The sequence below is a fragment of the Centropristis striata genome, chromosome 21, assembly GCF_030273125.1.
Source record: "Centropristis striata isolate RG_2023a ecotype Rhode Island chromosome 21, C.striata_1.0, whole genome shotgun sequence".
Taxonomy (NCBI): Eukaryota; Metazoa; Chordata; class Actinopteri; order Perciformes; family Serranidae; genus Centropristis; species Centropristis striata.
Window position 1 is genome coordinate 19142843 of NC_081537.1, and position 20321 is coordinate 19163163.

The 20321-nt window shown below is 37.7% G+C and overlaps 1 protein-coding gene across 4 annotated transcripts; it reads left to right on the forward strand.

Moving 5' to 3' along the window:
- Positions 1-4331: 4331 nt before the first annotated feature.
- Positions 4332-19935, forward strand: fbxo11b (F-box protein 11b). 4 transcript variants are annotated; one of them, XM_059324448.1, is made up of 21 exons: positions 4332-4628; positions 5843-6006; positions 6211-6292; positions 6506-6650; positions 6738-6867; positions 8562-8645; positions 8797-8929; positions 9086-9192; positions 10779-10890; positions 12658-12764; positions 12847-12984; positions 13856-14073; positions 14788-14968; positions 15058-15180; positions 15757-15842; positions 16003-16223; positions 16346-16456; positions 17260-17367; positions 17470-17578; positions 18083-18181; positions 19086-19935. In XM_059324448.1, the coding sequence occupies exons 1-21, from the start codon at positions 4541-4543 to the stop codon at positions 19213-19215; spliced, it is 2676 nt and encodes an 891-aa protein (XP_059180431.1). In that variant the 5' UTR covers positions 4332-4540; the 3' UTR covers positions 19216-19935. The 4 variants fall into 4 exon arrangements, with proteins under 4 accessions (XP_059180431.1, XP_059180432.1, XP_059180433.1 ...); XM_059324449.1 differs by having other exon boundaries at positions 6509-6650; XM_059324450.1 differs by having other exon boundaries at positions 6211-6271.
- The last annotated feature ends 386 nt before the right edge of the window (positions 19936-20321 follow it).

Here is a 20321-nt window from a genome sequence, read left to right on the forward strand (position 1 = left end):
TAGTTGCATCAAACGAGTATGTTAATTATTAAAATTATATATAATATTATATTATAATATTATTATAAAATATTATTTCCAGTCTACTATATGCATATATGCAACCCTGTCTCTTAAAAATTACATTCCCATACAACAAAACTGCATTCTCAATAAACGTTTCAAACCTATTTTCTACAAGACAATAGTCACATATTTGAACATGGAGTAAACATTGTGATTTGAAATGAAACTACAGTTTAAACGTGGAAAATACTTTGAAATGGTCACAGTTTGGTGAGGTTTCAGCGACAAAACTATGTAGTTAGGTTTAGTTAAAGATTGTTAAATGTTTGTTACGTAAACAATTAAAATTTGGTTTCACCAGGATTCACACAGACTTTCTAGTAGGTGAAAGTCAATCACACCCAACCTCCTACTGGCAGATAAGTACATTTACTCATATGGTACTTTTTACTCCACTATAGTTAGCTGCAGTCAATAATAATAATACAATAATATATTTGGAATACACAGTCAAACAGTATAAAAATCTGAGTGGGTCCATTCTGCATAACGAGTACTTTTACTTTTGATATTTTAAGTACATTTTGATGCTGATACTTTTGTACTTTTACTGTAGTAAATTATGAATGCAGAACTTTTACTCGTAGTGGAGTAATGCTGCAGTGTGGTATCGGTACTTTTACTCAAGTAAGGGATCTGAATAAATTTTCCACCACTGCAGATAAATAAAAAACAAATATAACCTGGAACAAAACATGTTTGCTGCAAAACATAATGGGATTTGCAATTTGTGGGAGACCAGGCTGCTACATGTGAGTTACAGAATGAAGAACTGATCCATGAAAGGGCTGGTGTATGATAAATAATACTAGAAACGGTGACCAAACCTTCAGATCAGCTGATCTTTTCCTTTTAAGAAAGTCTGCAGTCCTTCGTGGGGGACATGAACACTGTTATTTCTGAGATAGTCTCTGTAAGATGTTGCTTTGCAGCTCAGGACTGGAAATGTCTCTGAAGAAATTCCTCTCCGTACCTGCTGTTGCAGAAAATATAGCTCATGCAGTGCTGACAGTCTTTAAAGTATCTTGACAGAGCTGTGTGGGGGAAATGTGACAGATTGGGGCCTACAGAAAAACAGGTATTAATATACAGATTTCTGTGCTGCCGGTGTTGCTCCCAACAGGATATTTAATTGGGATAGTGGGGTTGTATGAGTATATTTTCATAGTCAGTGTATTAGCAACAGTACATGGTGGTCCATCATATTATTTCCTAGTGCTCCAGTGTCAAGAGACTTTAAAGATTGTCAGCACTGCATGAGCTATAGTATATTGTCTGAAACAGCAGGTAAGGAGAATACGTTTTTTATGTGGATTGCATTGTAATGTTATCATTGTCAAAGTTATATTCACTGATTACTAAAGAGGATTGATCGCTGCCTTTGTTTTTCACTTAAACAGTGTCAGTAATGTTGTGTCCTAAAACACTGTGAGAGCAAACGTTTGCAGTCAAACAATGCCATCTGGTGGTCCAATTACATGAAATGACTAATTGACCAAATGTGCTTATTGCAATGATACTCTAAAACATATAATTAACAACTCAAACACACACAGACCTACAGGCAAAACAAGTGTAAGAACAAACATAAATTAGTTAGAGTTCAGTTATTTCAAATTACTTCTTTTTTTCCAGTGTTTAAGTCAAATTGATTAATGCCTTTTTAATTTATAATCATAAATTACTTTTTTTCTTCAGGTGCTACATCCAAGTCTTAACATACAAAATAATGACAACAAAATCATTATATTCCCTGTAAATCATTCTGCATAAATCATGATGTAATGCTTTATTTTTATTTAAAAACAGAATAATAAAATTAATTATTGTGTTCATTGTTGTAAAGGACATTTACATTTTACTTTTAGTTTTTACTCTGCCTATCATTATCCATTTCACAAGTCATGCGTCCTGCTTTTACATTCGCATTTACATTTCACTTTTATGATTTGAAAGTGTGAAAATGTATAATTATTCTCAATATTTTCTTGCGACATAACCCCAGTTTCTACCAAATAATAAATAAATTAGATATGACAGAAGTTCTCTTTTGTTTTTGAGCTGAGAAACCCCTCCAAGATAGAGTAATTTGATGTAGAGCATTTTCACACTTCTATAGTGTTATATGAAAGAACAACACAAAGGAAATTTATTAAAAACATATAAGACATGTACTTAAAAATATTTACACCATATTGATGCAGAATACTCATAAAACCTTGCTAATGACATCAGTTCAAGCTGCTATACACACTTTACCTGAACAAAATATAAAAGAAAAATCAAGAGAAAAAGGTTAATTTAATGTGCATTTCAATACATACATAGACAAATCAAGAAAAATCTAAAGTGTTTCCCCTCTTTGCACATATAAAACATGGTTACTGATTATTTTAAATAATATCCAATTAGTTAGATCAGAATATAGTCTATGAACTATAAGGATCTAAAAATTTTAATATTCTTGAACTACGAAGCCTTTTATGTCATGATAATTTAAATGAATGAATCCTAATGTAGACCCATAGACCTTGGGGATCCAAGAAGGGTCGTTAAGAATCACTTAAGTACACCTAACAAATATGCAATAAACGAAAGCTAATGCTATTTACATAAATTACAAATGCAAGCTAACATGAATGACTGACACATTACTCAGACTTAATGTGGGCTTTCTGACAAATATAATAAAGACATGAACATTAGTTAAATACACTGTGAGCACAATTGTTGGTCACTGCGTGAGTGTGTGGCTTATTAACTTTAATAAAGCTGTGACAGCTAAGATCAGTGATGGTATGATTGATTAGCACGGTTGAATGTCAGCCTATGAGTTTTTCACGGTATAATAACCATCTCAGAAAATATTGTGATTTCACACATATTATTTAGTTATAATGACTCTTAAAGGAATAAAGAAGATACCTTTTTTTTTTTGAAGAAACAAATGCTTTTTATATTTTAAACCTGAAAATATTTTCAGTGGAAGTATGCGGAAAAACATATAGTAGATACGCAAATGTACAAGGTATAATAACTGTAAATGATCATACCGTGGTAAACCGTCGTACCGGTATATTGGCTGTTTTTTTTGTTGTTTAATTGTTTATATAGTTGAATAGGCTACTGTAGGCTATTATTTATTTCTGCAATAACTAAGAAATTCATTATAGTAATTATATTTGGGTAGGCAGCATATTTTTATTCAGCATATTTAAATGCTTTATTATGATAATTATTATAATTAACATTTAAGTCTATTCCTTGTTAATGTGATATACAAATATACATATCGTCACACTGTTAAAATAATCGGCTAAGTCATTTTTTGTCAAAATAGTTTTTTTGCCTAAATCATCTCATGACGCCGGCCACCTATGGTAAAATCGCCTACATCCTCAGTTGATCAGATCATGTGATTTTACCCCTTTAAGATCATCACTTTTTTGACAATTTGCCACATTCATAGGCATCAGATAAGAACCCAGCAAAGAAGAGCTAGAGGGAGATTGTTTAGTTATCAGTTTAGTTTATCAGTGTTTTATTGTTGACACTAATATTGGTAACACTTTACTCTAAGGTGTCTACAGAAGAGTGACATGAACGTGTCATAAACATGACATGGGATGTGTCATGAACATTAATGACACTTTGAAGTAACATTAATGCTCATGATACTTGTCATGTCATGTTACTGACAGGCTTGTGTGACTCTTATGTAGACACCTTCAAAATAAGGTGTAATTTATTTCTCTTAAGTTACATAATTTACACACAGTGTTATTACTATGCCAATAGCCATCCTTTTTTACATCCTTTTTGAGTGAAATGATCAATAAATGTTATATGTTACACTTTTGGTGAAGTTTTTTGTGTTTCCTGCAAAACTTGAAAAAATGAGTTAGGCGATTATTTTAACAGGGTGACGAATTAACATTTAAGTCTATTCCTTGTCAATGTGACATACAAATATACATATATACATATAGCTCTGGCCTTTATGTTACTGTGGCAGTTGGGACTATGGCCGCAAAATGTACATTATCTTAATTGGTTACTATTATCAGCCGTGCATCGATCAAATCTCCGCTTGACCGATCCCGAACCCCAACAGAAAGGGTTGTCAAGTCGTTTGATACGAAGGTCCTGATTGGTCGCTGCAGGAAGGCATCATAAAACGCCAAACGTGATTGGTCGAACGGGCTCTCTGCTCTTTTTTTCTCGCGATTGTTTCCCGTGTGGGTTAATGGCTCCTCCTGCTGCTGACTGAGACGGAGCTGGCACCGAGCAGCGATACGGGGGGAGCTGTAGCACCACGGAGGAGGAAAAAAAAGCGATTACACCCCAAATACCAGCGGGTTTTTGATCGCAATTGTTCGGGTGTATCTGGGAAAAAAGGCTGCGCGGGTGGTAGTTGGGTCGAGGGATACATTTAGAGGAAAGCAGTGTATTTTACCACCAACCAACTCCCCAGATGAACTCCGTCAGAGCCTCCAACAGGAGACCCAGGCGAGTGTCGAGGCCGCGCCCGGTGCAGCCCGAACGGAACAACGGGGATAGAGGTAAGCTAGGCCCCGGCCAGCTCATAATATAAGACCAAGCCGTGTCAGCCGGTAACTCTCCACCTAACCCTCGTTATTTTCCTACTGCCCCATTCGCCACTCTCAAAGACGGCGGGTTCAGCAGGAAAACCCGAGGCTTCTTGCTCTGTCGCTTAGGCCAGGCCGCGCTTTGTTTGGCTTGAGTGATCGGGGCGAGCTAACGCCGCTAGCTAGCTCACCAGGTTATGTGCAGGTTGGGGGTTGTCTTCGCCTAACCTAATGCGTATGTAGCTGAAGGGGCAACATTTAAAGCGCATATTCAGGTAACCTCAGCTGGAAGCAAAGGGGGTCGACTCCACAAGCACTAGCCACAATCTGCGTGTCTTCGCATTCCCAGCTGTCACTAACCACTCCGAGGGTGTAAATCTGCGGCGTCTTTGACTGCCATTTTTGGGGTGTAACGTTAACAAAAACATTAGCAGCGAATGGGGGCAATGCTAGCTAGCTTGCCCCCAGCTTTTCAAGAGGGCCACACAAGATCAGCTGTGATAGATGATACGCTGTGGTTTTGGATGAATTCGCTTGAGTCTATTTTCTGTCCTCTGAGCTGTTGTTTTAAGCTAACGCAGCCAGCAGATTTAACCCACATCCCCTTCCTTGTTCTCGGAGCCTGCTAGCCGTGGCTCGATTTGTTTACACCGCGGATTTGCCAGCTACGCAGTTCAGTTTTTAGCCATTAGCTGCACGTCTGATCGACTTCATCTGCGGCCCATAATTTGACAGCACCACAAAAGATGAGTCCGATTCTGCACATATAGGACCAAGGCAAATGCACGCCGCCGGATATCAGTTGTGAATGACTAGACATGAAAGACTGGTAATGTGGCTGCAGGGGGTGCATCTGCCATTATCAATCACTAACCTTTGTCTGCCTTACCAACTATTACACTGTCTGTTAGCCTGCGCAGTGTGCATACAGCACATGAACTGAATGCACACCATTGTGTCATTAATATTGAGGAGAATTGGTGTCAGGGCTTTAAATGTTTGCTGCAATTATTAGGGTCATTTTTGTTGTGAATTATAGCAAAAGAGAGGTGGTTGTGCTCCCTGGGTATATACTGAGTGTTTTCTTTTTAATTGCATGGCCTTGCTTTATACTGCAGCTTTGTGTGCTGTGAAGTGCCTCTTGAGAAAGTGGTGTATGTATAGGAAATGTTGTTCTTTTTGTCCAGATGAGGAGGCTCCTGCAGCAGCTGCAGCAGAGATGGCTATTGAGGAGTCCGGTCCAGGAGCTCAGAACAGTCCCTACCAGCTTCGGCGCAAGACCCTGCTTCCCAAGAGAACCGCTGCTGCCTCTGCCACCGCCTCTGCCTGCCCCAGCAAGGGCCCAATGGAGGTTAGACTGAAACACTTAAAGTGCTTTTTATTTGTGTGCATTGACTGCAGTGTTAATTTCTACAGACTTTAGAGCGAATTGCTGATTGATTGGGCCCTCCTTTGAAAGAACAATGATTTTGTGACAGAGCAGTACATTTTCCAGTTGATTACTTAGTGCTTGAATCTTGGCACAAGGTTGATATCCTTTCCCCCTCTTTTACAGGGAGCTTCCACTTCATCAACAGAGGCCTTTGGCCATCGAGCCAAGCGGGCACGAGTGTCCGGTAAGAGCCACGACCTGCCAGGTGTGTGTTAATCTCCGCAGCTGGGGAAAGGAGAGTGTTAGCTTTTTTTTTTCTGAATCTTTATTGATTTTTTTTTTCTATGTGTGCTGGTAAATCCTGATACTCTGCAATCCATTAAATAGCATGACTCCGTAGTTTAATGTGCTTGGAGTGAACATATATTTTCCTTATGCTTACATTATGAGCGTCTGTGTGTATTTGTGTGTTTTTTAGCAGCCCCAGCAGAGCAATATCTGCAGCAGAAGCTTCCAGATGAGGTTGTTTTGAAGATCTTCTCCTATTTACTGGAACAGGATCTCTGTCAGGCAGCTTGTGTCTGCAAGAGATTCAGCCAGCTAGCCAACGATCCCATCCTATGGTCAGTGCTGCTAATAATAATGGAAACTCGTATCTTATTAACACCCAGACGACTGAAATTTGTTTTATGTGGTATTTGATCATCTAGGAAGCGTCTGTACATGGAGGTGTTTGAGTACACGCGTCCCATGATGCATCCTGAACCGGGCAGGTTCTACCAGGTCAGTCCCGAGGAGCATGAACACCCAAACCCCTGGAAGGAGAGCTTTCAACAGCTGGTAAGTCTGCCCTCGTGGTTTTCTGTGTTATTTTATCATGAAGAAAGAAGTGCTCCCTGAAGAACATCAATATCTATGCACAGACTTGGTTTATTTTATTGTCTCCTTACATGTTTTCACTCTGTACATTAAAAATAAGCAATGTGCTCTTCTGAAAAGTCATATATGGCCTTGAGATAAAATCCATTCCACTCTCCAGTGTAATAATATCTGACCTGGGGAAAAGAGTGCCTGCAAAGTTAAAACATTTCATACACATGCATTAGAATGTGAATCAATGTCTGTATATTTACCTTTTGAAATGTCTTAATATGTGCAGGGAGAAATGGAAGCATAGCTATCAGTATGTAACAGGGTAAGCACTGGGGAAAATGCATTTGATTAAACAACTGAATGCAGTTAAATAAAAATCAACAGTCAAATCAACTTGACTTAACAGGGCTTTTTATAACTGCTTGTGTTCAACCGCATTTCATTATTTTCTGGAAACGGCAACAAGATACTCAGAATGCTTCAAGCTGTTCCTCATTTGTCTTATCTAGGGGAGATTTTGCTCAATGTTTTATGATCAGTAGCTGTAAAAGTGCTCCTTTTTCACAAGTCCAGTCTCACTGTGAATGCTTTCACTTAATTCACAGACAGATCAGTGTAATATGTGTATATGTGTAATTTGTGATCTAATTATGCCAATCTATGGGCTTTCCCCACACTTATGATCGTCCTTGTGCTAATGGGAGACAAACATATTTCCTTTTTAATTATCATGTAAAAGAAAAAATCTAAGTGAAAGTTAAGCATTGGCCATAATCATACAGATTTAAAAAAAAAAAAGTTTTTACAATAATCACTTGACTCTTCAGGTTTTGCTGGAGTCCTATGTCTTTACTGATTGTGTTTTATATTCTGATGATTAGAAAAATTAAGGAGTGTTTTGCTGTTGCATCTATTGTAAACACTCTGAACTCTGCCTTTGCGTACACGGTTGTTCTGTGGGTGCTAATGACCCCTAAATTGGGGGGCTGCAAAATTTTTTACTGGTCAGAAACCAGAATAAAAATATATTTTAGTTTTACAATAGTAGTTACATTCTTGTTTTGCTTTTTAAAGACCTCTCCCCCTTTTCTCTAGTGACTTGTTAATAATTTTAACCTCTTCCTGTAAATAAAAACAACCAAAAAACAAACCTGTGGTTGAAGTTTTCACAACCAGTAATTACACAACAAGGGGTCAGAAGTAAACATTCCTTTTGTTATGAAGGGTCACAATGAACCACAGATGTACACAGACTGTGTCACTTTTATGGTACCCTTTTTGTGCAGCACAATGAATATACATTGTGTTTTCTATTTAAAACATTGCTGCATTTACAGGAACTGTTTTTAGTCAAACCTTTTTGCTTTACTATTAGTAGCCCAGTGAAGTGTCAACTGTTGTATAGTTACCATGTTAATCCTCTCAATCAACAGAATGTAATGTTTTTTTACAGGATCATATTAGGGCTATCTTTTAAGCATATGTTTTTAAAAAATGAAACATCACTATTGTATATATTTTTCCTCACACAAGATGCATTCAAGGACCATCAGACCTTTGGAAATCGGATAATGCTTTCTGTTTTTACAGTTTCTGGCTATGATACATTGTTGTTTGGTGTGATCACCATAAACCTGACTTTGGTGTTTTCTGTGTTGCAGTACAAAGGTGCTCATGTAAAACCAGGCTTTGCTGAGCATTTCTACAGTAACCCTGGTAGATACAAAGGCAGAGAGAATATGCTGGTAAGTCTTAGCTAAAAAAAGAAATCCTTCAAGATTTTATTTCGTTGGCTATAGCACTGACGTTTACGCAAACGACGGCTAATGTAAACACATGCTTGCTCTTGTAGGCATGTATATTCTGCTTGAAAGTGTTTGCACCTTCCTCCTGCAGTATTATGACACCATTGAGGATGCGCTGGGTGGAGTACAAGAGGCCCACTTTGACGGTCTAATCTTCGTCCACTCTGGCATCTATACAGATGAGTGGATTTATATAGAGTCCCCCATCACCATGATTGGTGCAGGTAAGCATGTTTCTTTCACTTGAAAGTACTTAAGACTTTACCTTGATGCTTGTGCCGCATGCAATCAATATCCCTCTCAAGTTGGGATACACTCTCAGCTGTGTTTTCGTCCATATGTATGAGGGTGTTAATGAGTGTTCTCCGCTTTCCCCTCAGCTCCCGGTAAAGTAGCAGACAAGGTTGTGATAGAGAATACTAGAGACTCAACGTTTGTCTTCATGGAGGGCTCCGAGGACGCCTATGTGGGATACATGACCATCAAGGTAAGCAGAGATCACACCATTCCCCTGATTTTAACTTGCTATATTTTTACAGCAGAGAAGTCCAGCTTTGTCTCTGATGTATTATTTATTCATAGCTGCAGGAGAACATTGTTATTTCCCAAATGGAGACTCCTGGGTTTCTGTAAGCAAGAACCACAAATGAGAAAAACAAATTGTGAGGTCAACTAGAGAGCTTTTGGGGATTGAAAATTGACACTCGGACCAACCAAAAAATATGTTTTGCTTTTCAGATGTTAAAAAATATTGGCTAAGAATAATTATAAAAATGAAACTGAACTGTAGAAAAAGGACAGTTTTGCCCACAAATAACCAAGCCAACATTTATCAAGTGCATAATTAATAAAAGGCAAATATAAGCTGATATCGGTGGCTGGTATGTCGGTGCATCCCTATTAATGGCCCTATAATGTCTCTTTGCTGCTGCATTGTTTTTTGTCTCAGATGGGTTTGTTGTTAATCAACCAATATTTATTTTCAAATGCAAGCTAGAAGGTTTTATAATAAACACATTAAAGAGCATAGGAAGTAGACTTAATCAGACTATTTATTTTTTATTATTTTTTTATATTTTGATGTGTGCAATCTCTAATTTTTCACATCTATATTGGTTGTCTGGGAACTTTTGTATGCAGAGTTAAAGCAGCTATAACACACTTAACAATTTTTTTTTCGAGATTATGAAGTTTTCCTGTTGCAAAGAAATCACTCTTTAGAGGGGTACAAGCCCATTATATCATAATCATATGTCAAGCATGGCACTATTATTGGGTCTAATAATGTCCATTAGCCTAATAAGGTCAAGTTATTTTGATTTGATAACGATAATGTTCACATTTTGGATCTCATGGGATCTGTTAATATTATTTCCAAGAGGTTCATCATTTGCTCGCTTACTTATTACTAATTCCACTTGTATATGTTTACTGATGTTACCAAATTTGCAACGATTACAACATAAGTTGAGTTAACTTTAGTGTTTGCCCCTGATTGTTCTGTTTTTTATGCTGTGATTGGTATTAGCAAGGCTGATATTGTTGTAATATAACAGTTTGCTTTGGGAACAGTGTAGATATTTAGCTAAACTTTACCTTTTATTTCTTATGATAGTAGTTAAACTTAAAGCTGCAGTCATAGAATGATGTCGCAAATGCAAAGCTCAATGAAAACGTCAGAAGCTGAGCTCAAATAACCTGGAGACAGTTTTCCTTTAATTGTGGTTGTGAAATCAATGCATTAGCGCTATATCTAAAGGGTCTGTCTTTGAATTGATCAAACAGTAGTACAGTTTGCAATAGCTGCAAAGTGCAAAAAAACACACTTTTCTTTGTCACCCCTGATGAGTGTTTCAACTCGTCTTTATGTGACATACAGTTGCTTAGTCTGTTTCTGGTGGTGTAAGGCATCACTGTTTCCTGGTTCTGTATCTTGTTATCAGCTACCAGTATTCTTGGCGCTGTTGCCTCCAGTAGGGAGAATCCAGTGTGGATGTGGTGGGTGGAAAGGCGCTTGATGTGTTGTCAGTAACGGCAGCCACTGTCTGACCTCTGCTGCTCTTCTCTGCTCAGTTTAATCCTGATGATAAGTCAGCGCAGCACCATAACGCCCACCACTGTCTGGAGATCACAGTCAACTGCAGCCCCAACATCGACCACTGCATCATCCGCTCCACGTGCACAGGTAACACACACACTGACCCTGTGTTATTGTGAGAGGATACACTGATATAAACACACTGAAGCTTTAGAATATTAAACAAACAAATGACAGATGCTGCCATTTCCTACAGGGGTCTTGCATTATTTTATATAGCATTTTACAGATGCTTGTGTGTAGAGCAAAGGTTTTTCTGTCGGTGTCCCTAATTTTCACAAAATCGATGTGTTCATTATGTCCTAGGATGGAGAGACTAAATTTGTTATTTGGGTCTTGGACTGAAAACCAAAAAACCCCGGAGCAGTGTAGTTTTTTTTTGGCCACTACTTGGTTATATTCTCATGAAAAGTTTTTTGTTCTTTGTTTGAAGCAAATCTGGTTTGGTTATACCATGAAATACTGGCTCAGATTTTTCCACTTGTGCATTGACTCTTGGTTGCCATCAGCTTGAGTCATATGACTGTCTTGTATTAATCTTCTTCATTTAGTATCACAAATTATAGAGTTTCATGGCCTTTTTGTTGATAAGTTGTGTTGGCAGTACTTGGATGCCAGTATTACTTTTAGTATTTAAGTATTGTAGTTCTTCAGCAGGTACATGCATATTATTTGGTAATGTGAAAATGGGGCATTTAACAAGTCAAACATGTCTGATTTACTGTATGAACATGTGTAAGTCAGTCAGAAAAGATTTATTAGGCAATGAAGTGCGACAATGATTTAAATCTTTTATTTACTCCAGTGTGTTAAAAAAGAGACACCAAGGGTCCTGACCAGAGTCTGTATGTGACAAGTTTTAGATTAAGATTAATTACTTTATTAGTCCCACAATGGGGAAATTCAACCTCTGCATTTAACCCATCCTTTTTTACACACAAGTGAACACACCATGCAAGGAGCAGTGGGAAGCGCATTACTGCGCCGGGCATCTGAATGTCATATACGCAGTATAAGTTTAAGGATTTGCTTCTCTGTTTACATCATGTTATTTTGACTCTGATAATGGAGGTAATCCGAGCTGCTTGAATGGGGCAGAAATTACAATCTTATTATTATTATTATTATTATTATTATTGTTGTTGTTTTGGTACATGTTGAGATCACAATTACAACCCTGATTCCTGATCTTGTGAAAAACATTATAAAAACACAATACATTAAATTATTTTTATGTTCTTTGCAGTTTCTTCAATTGAATTCAGTAATTGGACAATATATTGAATTCTCAAACTCAGAAACTTTTGTTATTTAAAGAAAATATATACACTACATCTGAATTTTTCTTCAAGGTTGTATTAAACAGTTACTCATTGACTTAAAACATTTTTAAACCTCTTCTCTTGAACTTTTAATATACATATTTAAAATAAGTAAATATAAATACATTTACACAGGTAATATAAAAAATATTAATAATAAAAATTTGGTATGATTTATATGGTACTTTTCAAATTACTCAAATGCTTAAAAATAAATTAATCAGATGATCAATGAATGTGTGTGTTGCAGTGGAAGAAGTCAAGAGGGGTTTAATTTTTTTGTGTTTTGCTCCTTTATTGTTTGGTCCTACACCTCATTTGCAATTGAATTTCATATTTTCCTCAAACATTTGTAACGCTTTTATATTTCTTGTTGACCAAAAAAATCTCTTTCCCTCATCTTTTATACATTTATAAAACATGACAAAACGAGCCGACTGGGACACAGCAGCCGTTTTATCGCAATTGTCTCATTCTCATTGTTTTTGGAAGGCAATTTGTCATTGAATGTTTGTTTATTTTCTGTGTTTAGTGGGTTCAGCTGTGTGTGTGAGCGGCCAGGGAGCATGTCCAACCATCAAACACTGCAACATCAGTGACTGTGAGAACGTAGGACTGTACATCACAGATCACGCACAGGTAAAAATACCTTTTCCTCCTCAATAATAACACTTTCCATAAACAAAGATGTTGACATCTGTCTCTTTTCGTTTGTTTTCAGGGCATTTATGAGGACAATGAAATCAGCAACAATGCGCTAGCAGGAATTTGGGTGAAAAACCACGGAAACCCCATCATTAGACGTAACCACATCCACCACGGACGAGATGTTGGCGTGTTCACCTTTGATCACGGCATGGTAAATACACACCAAATATGTAATGTCTTACAGTTTTATGTAATCCATTTAGCCCAGATGCATCATTTGTGTTTATATACCTTTTAGACCAGGAGAGGTGTCTTTTTTTTTTTTTAAGACAAATAACCGATGAAATGCAGCAGAATTCGCTGAAATACACATGTGGAAAATAAAAACAAAGAAAATTGAAAGAAAATAAAGTGCAACAGTGATGAGATCGTCCAAAACACGCCTGTGCACGGGGTGAGGGGGTCTACATAGATACAGATTTTAGTCATATTAACAATAAATCTGCAGTTACCCAGACTATAATGAGCCTACAGACCTGCTAGGGTGAAGACGTACATTAACTGCATAAACTAAACAAACTGTGATATAGTGATTGTCAACTACTGACAGTTTGTTTTTTTGTTGTTTGTTGATGTTTTAAAAAAAATGTTAATGCACTTTATAGCAAAGGCAATGCTTTACACCTAAAGCCGAGGGTTTAAGCTTTCAGATAGCTTGTGTTTCATATTTCTATGTGCTACAGTGGCTGAGAAATTTGATCATTCTTAATTTAAAAAAAAATGTTTATAGATTTTTAAAAAAGGCTTTTAGGGGAAAGGGAATTTCTCTACAGTTAAAGCCAAAATTCTAAGCTTTCAGGTCGTTTTTTTTCTTCATATTTTTATCCGCTACAGAGGCTAACAAATGTATTATCCAGGAAATGTTGACATTCAGTGCAGTTTGTCATAAAACCCTCAGGTTGTGGGAGGTTGGTTTGAAATGATGCTTAGGTTTTAAAGGGTGTTTTTCTAGGCCGACTTAGGTCTTAATGGGTGAAAGAAACATCACATACCATCTAATCGGCTCCTTTTCTGTGTTTCAGGGTTACTTTGAGAACTGTAACATCCATAGAAACCGCATAGCAGGCTTTGAGGTCAAGGCCTACGCCAACCCCACCGTGGTTCGCTGTGAGATCCATCACGGCCAAACAGGAGGCATCTACGTCCACGAGAAAGGCCGGGGACAGTTTATAGAGAACAAAATCTATGCCAATAACTTTGCTGGAGTGTGGATCACGTCCAACAGCGACCCGACGATACGGTGAGGACATGCAGCATTTGTAGTATTATTTCAATAGAGGAAGCAAAATATGTTAGCATCCACATAGTAGGGATGGGCAGTGATTTTATGCTAATATACAGTCAAAATTGAATAGTTCATGCAATAATGTTTTTTCTTTTAAACAAGCTGTTGTTTTTCCTTTAACTGGCACTTGGAAATAATGCAAAAACACCAAATGTCACCCCCATTATATGCTGCAAATCATACACACATACACAAATCGATAATTATGCATGCACAGCCACTTGAGAGCGAGGCATCCAGCAGCAAGTGGGGCGAACACTTTGTCCCCCAAAGAAGTAAGTTTGATCGACGTGCAGAGCCTCATCTCTAAAATGATGGCAAAAGCCATGCTATACTTGTCTTTAGCTTTGTTAAGGGGGGTGGTTTTTCAAAGTATAATGGCATTTCTTCAGCTGGACTATAACGTCCGATCAAGAAAAACTGTCCCTGCACGACCGGAGAAGCTTAATGACGTTAATGCATGTGAGCTGCACAGTTGTTTGACAAGTGTAGAAAAAGTCTCTCTGCCACAAACTTCTAATAATTGTCAAATAGTTTTCAGCATTTTTTTTTTTTTTAAATGCCCATCCCTTCCCCAAAAAGCTGATGTTTGTACAGTGTTGTTGACGTCTCCACGTGAATGTTTATACCAAGTTAGTGACTGGGTTTTTCCTTTTTTTTTATATCCAGGGGAAACGCTATATTCAATGGTAACCAAGGAGGGGTGTACATATTTGGCGACGGACGGGGTTTGATAGAGAGTAATGATATCTATGGTAACGCCTTGGCGGGAATCCAGATCCGAACCAACAGCTGCCCCATTGTACGGCACAACAAGATCCACGATGGACAGCACGGGGGCATCTATGTGGTGAGTGCACTCTTCAGTTTTCCAGCAAAGATCTGTTTTTTATGAGAGTGTAAGAAGTATTTGACAGTTGTTCCTGCTTTGTGTCCCAGCACGAGAAAGGCCAGGGGGTGATCGAGGAGAACGAGGTTTACAGCAACACGCTGGCTGGAGTCTGGGTGACCACGGGCAGCACTCCTGTCCTCCGCAAGAACCGAATCCACAGTGGCAAACAGGTAAATAAACATGGTCAAACACTGCCCACAGAAAACCTTCATAAAGCCTTGAGAAATCTGAAATTCCTCAATTATTTTTTACATGTAGGTGTGAAAAGCAGCTGCAGTGCAGTAAAACTATTTATCATTAATTAGTTAATTAACATGCAAATATATATACTCAAAATAATATCACCTATTAAAAACAAATGTAGGCATTTATTAAATGTGACATAAATTGATATTTCTGTATTTATTTGCTTTGTTATTTATTTACCTTTGTATTAATTCCTCCTATTTACTTTCCTACTTATTAACCTTTTTTTCTTTTTTTTTTACTTTGCATTTCACTTATTAGTTTCCCCAAATAAGAAAAAAAATATTAAATACATTCAAAAAATAATTATTTAAATAAATTATTGAGAAAATTCACCAGGTAAGTAAATAATCAGGGGAATTAATTCAAAGGTATTGAATTGAACAAAGAAATAGTATAGTAGGCCATCAAAAAAGAAGGAGTAAATGTATAGCATTTATTTATCTTAATAATATAATAATAATAATACAATAATTAATATTGTGATCGTCTGTCTTTAGGTTGGTGTGTATTTCTACGATAACGGGCACGGTGTGTTGGAAGATAATGACATCTACAATCACATGTACTCTGGTGTACAAATAAGGTAACGATTGCCTCTTCTTAGCCATGAACATTAAGCGTATGAGACCCTTTTCAAAAACAGATGATTCTACGTTAAAGCTTTGCCATGTTATTGATTTTTCTAGCTATCTTGTTGCACGCTCTTGTGAGTTATTCTAATAACCGTTGTTGAATCTTGCCAGGACGGGGAGCAACCCAAAGATCCGGCGCAACAAGATCTGGGGAGGCCAGAACGGAGGGATTTTAGTCTACAACTCAGGTCTGGGCTTCATCGAGGACAATGAGATCTTTGACAACGCCATGGCCGGGGTGTGGATCAAGACGGACAGCAACCCCACGCTGAGACGAAACAAGATCCACGATGGCAGGGATGGAGGCATCTGCATCTTCAACGGGGGCAGAGGTACTTTTACTGTAATCTGTGGCCAGATAATTTAGGAAACGGCTTCTGAAATATGTCAGAAACTCAACAGTACAATCTCCTGTTTATCTGTAGTTTGAAGCATGAGATCTTGTTCTCTGCAGGTCTGCTGGAAGAGAACGACATCTTCAGGAACGCTCAGGCCGGCGTGCTGATCAGCACCAACAGCCACCCGATACTCCGCAAGAACCGCATTTTTGACGGCTTCGCTGCAGGTTAGCTCCCTTTTTTTCTTTTCTTTTTTACACAAAAGATCTACTCTAGAGATGCACAACATGTTAGATTTAGTGGGATGCACTGCAATTCTTTTTCCGTTGGACTTTATTCTTTACACAAAAGCTTGAACCTGGAGTTTTTATTTTTATTGATGCTTTGAGTTAAATAGTTAACAATAAATGTTATTTTGGGTTAAATCGTCGGTTTTATAATAATAATCAAATTTTCCGTTAAAGAAAAGAAAATAGTATCTTAGATACGGAAATAATTACCTATAGAATCAGAAATCAAATACAAGAATATTTAAGACTATGGAATAAATGTACTAAATGTGACAATCCCAATTAAATAATATCACAGTATGCAGCCCTGAGATGTTTTTTTTTAAAGTTCATATTATTGATGTGAATATAAATATATGTAGGTATGAGATAGCACTGACGATGTAAGTGTAAACATGTATCTACTAATCTACCCCATTTCTCCTTTCTTTCTTTTATTCATCATTTATTTTATTTTCCCCTTTTTTTCTTCTTTGTCCAGCTTTGTTTTATTTACTTGTGTACCTTTTATTGTTAACTCTTAGTTTGCAATAACTATAAAACATATACATTTTGCAGGAATGCTACAAGTAAAAAGAATATGTAAACAAATCTAAATTTCTATACAATCCTGCAATAAACTTAAAAAAAAAAAAAAGGAAAACTGTAATCGGTGCATCTCTAATGAGCTCCATAAAAGCAGACATAAAGCCTCAGTGTAATCTCTCCTAATGGCACTGATGATGACTTTTCTCCTCCAGGTATTGAAATCACCAACCACGCCACAGCCACGCTGGAGGGCAACCAGATCTTCAACAATCGCTTCGGCGGCCTGTTTCTGGCCTCGGGAGTCAACGTCACCATGAAAGGTAAACAGCTGCTTCTGAGGGCTTTTAAAGCTTCTTTTTTTTTTTTTTTTTTTGCTGATTCTGCTTTCTCTTATCACGTTTTCTGTCATTACTCTACGTCAGATAATAAGATCCTGAATAACCAGGATGCCATTGAGAAGGCGGTAAGCAGAGGACAGTGCCTCTACAAGATCTCCAGCTACACCAGTTACCCCATGCACGACTTCTACAGGTAAACTGCATCAGATATGATGTTTTGGATAATATTAATTAATGCTTGAACCACCAACACAAAGTTAATCTCTTCCCATTTTAGTGGCCCATTAACTATTATATACATATTTTAAAAATAAAAAAGCCAAATTATGCAGTTTCAGTTTCCTGTTTGAGGATTTTTTTTAATGTAACTGTTAAATATCTTTTATATACGTTTCGTTTTGTTTAGACTTTAACTTTTAGATGTCACCGTAGGCTTTAAGATATTGTGATATATATATTTTATATAACTTTGACATTTTGTAGACCAAACAATAAATCACGATTATAATCTGCAGATTCATCGTTACTTAGTGGCAGCCTTACATTTAACAGTTGACTTGAGAAATGATTATTATTTGAGTAATAATTGTTAAAATGCATAAAATAAAAGGTGAGTAATTGTCTGCTATTTGACCGTTTTGTCTTCTTATCTTCCAACATTGAGTTACTTAAATGAACCTGCTTTTTGTCTCTCCAGATGTCACACCTGTAACACGACAGATAGAAACGCCATCTGTGTAAACTGCATCAAAAAATGCCACCAAGGGCACGATGTAGAGTTTATACGGCACGATCGGTGAGACATTTTCTGCTCCTTGATTTTTCATGAAAAAAATTAAAATCTTATTTTTAAATCTGCAAAATGCAGTTTAACCCTTTTTTTGTACCTGAAAGGTAGTTTACAACACACACTGCCACATATCTGTACATTAATACTACAATACAGTATGTGCTAATACTGACTTCTAGAGTATTTCTACCAATGTCTGCATCATACATATTGTATCCATATTCTTATCATACCTTCAGCTGTTACTCTGAGCAAAAGGTGTATTTTTTATACCTTCCTGCATGTTTACTATGTTCTACTGATAAGACTACTACATCTTGGCGTATACATCTCAACAGTGATGCAATGTAGCTAAGTAAATTTACTCAAGTACTGTACTAAAGTAAACTACAAGTACCTCAAAATTGTACTTGAGTATATCCATTTTATTTAAATTTATACTTCTACTTCACTACATTTAGCTGACAGCTTTAGTTACTTTTCAGGTTGAGATTTACCATAAACATGAAACATTTAAAGTGATCTTTAATTCAACCACATAATAAGTAATCAAGTAGTTACAATCAGCCCTACCTTATTAAATGCTACTTACGTAAATGCATCAATACAAATTGTACAATAGTATAGTATTTAGAATGAATAAAACAATCTGAGTGGGTCCATTCTGCATAACGAGTACTTTTGATACTTTAAGCACATTTTGATGCTGAAGCTTGCTTGCACTTTTACTTAAGTAAAAGTACTAATACCACATTGTGAAATTACTCCACTACAAGTAAGAGTGCTGCATGCAAAACTTAAGTAAGAGATCTGAATATTTCACATACCACTATAATTTTTTACATTTTGTACCTGTATAATGACAAAGTGTTTCTGCTTAGTAATCACAGATAATGTGTTCCCCTTTTAGGTTTTTCTGTGACTGCGGAGCAGGGACGTTGTCCAACCCATGCACGCTGGCCGGAGAGCCCACACACGACACAGACACTCTGTATGACTCGGCGCCGCCCATCGAGTCCAACACGCTGCAACATAACTGAAGGCATCCGGTCCAGTTACACTCTATCACATAAGCATATAAAAACACATTACATTGCACACAGCCATGCACGCACACACTTGCACACACACACGCACACAGATACATAACACACATCCACTTGCAGCCATAAAGGACCCAGAGAGACTCTGTGATTGCGGCGCTCTCGGATGGGATCGAGGTGACAGAGGCTGCGGAGGAAGCAGCTTCCTGCCCGCTGCGGTCAGACGCGCTGCAGTGGAGGCAGGCTCCACTAGAGGGAGCAGTGGAGCTGAGGGTAGACTGACAGAACGGCCACAAGAGATTCCTCACTCGAGTATTTCTTATTGCAGTCTGTAGACAAAGAAGATGAGAAGGGCTACGCAGAGGGGCTGTTGATGCAGCGTGTGAAGATCCTCCCGGTGTTCAATCCTCAGCTCCCAGCCCACTTCTTCTTCTTCTTCCTCACTAGAACTGTTGTCAAAGAGACTTCCTGCTTCCTCGCAGCTGCCATCCCCATTGGCTGCCCAGGCATGGGCGGATGTTGCTCTGTTGTGTGTGGATAAAGAGCAAGATTGTGTGTGTGTGATGGAGCACTTGGGCTTTTTTAAAAAAAGAAAAAAAATATGTTCTGATCAGTGGATTTTATTTCAATGCTTTCTCATGTAGTTTTGTATTTTCAAGCAAAAAGCTGACTGTATTTGAATGTCTTTTATTTTATTATATATTATTATAATTATTATTTTTCTTTGGTTAGCATCCCTCCTCCCTCCCCCCCGACTCCCAAGGCAACGTGCAGAAACTCTGAACGTCCCAGTGGTGAAGTTCTTTCTGTGAAAGAGAATCTCGTTTAAACACTAAAAACCCTCTCCGGTATATTAGCTTAAATGGCAGGTGGAGGGGCTCCACACGTGTATAAAGGTGTGTATGTGAGTGTGTAAATGTGTGTTGTGTACAGTGAAAGTTGTGTGTGTGCGTGTGTGTATATGTTTATAAGTTGATGCAGTCAGTGTTTTGTGGAGAGGGTTTCAATAGGAGGCGTCAGAGCTCCTTTGAACTGGAACCGAAGAGTCAATCTGCTGTCCTCCCCCCGCCCGTCCTCCCCCCTCCTCTCCCCCGTGTATCGTG

Coding starts and splice junctions, on each gene's coding strand:
- fbxo11b (XM_059324448.1), top strand. CDS start 4,541: ATGAACTCCGTCAGAGCCTCCAACAGGAGACCCAGGCGAGTGTCGAGG. Junction 8,930..9,085: donor CATCACCATGATTGGTGCAG/GTAAGCATGTTT, acceptor CTTTCCCCTCAG/CTCCCGGTAAAGTAGCAGAC. Junction 17,579..18,082: donor CCCATGCACGACTTCTACAG/GTAAACTGCATC, acceptor TTGTCTCTCCAG/ATGTCACACCTGTAACACGA.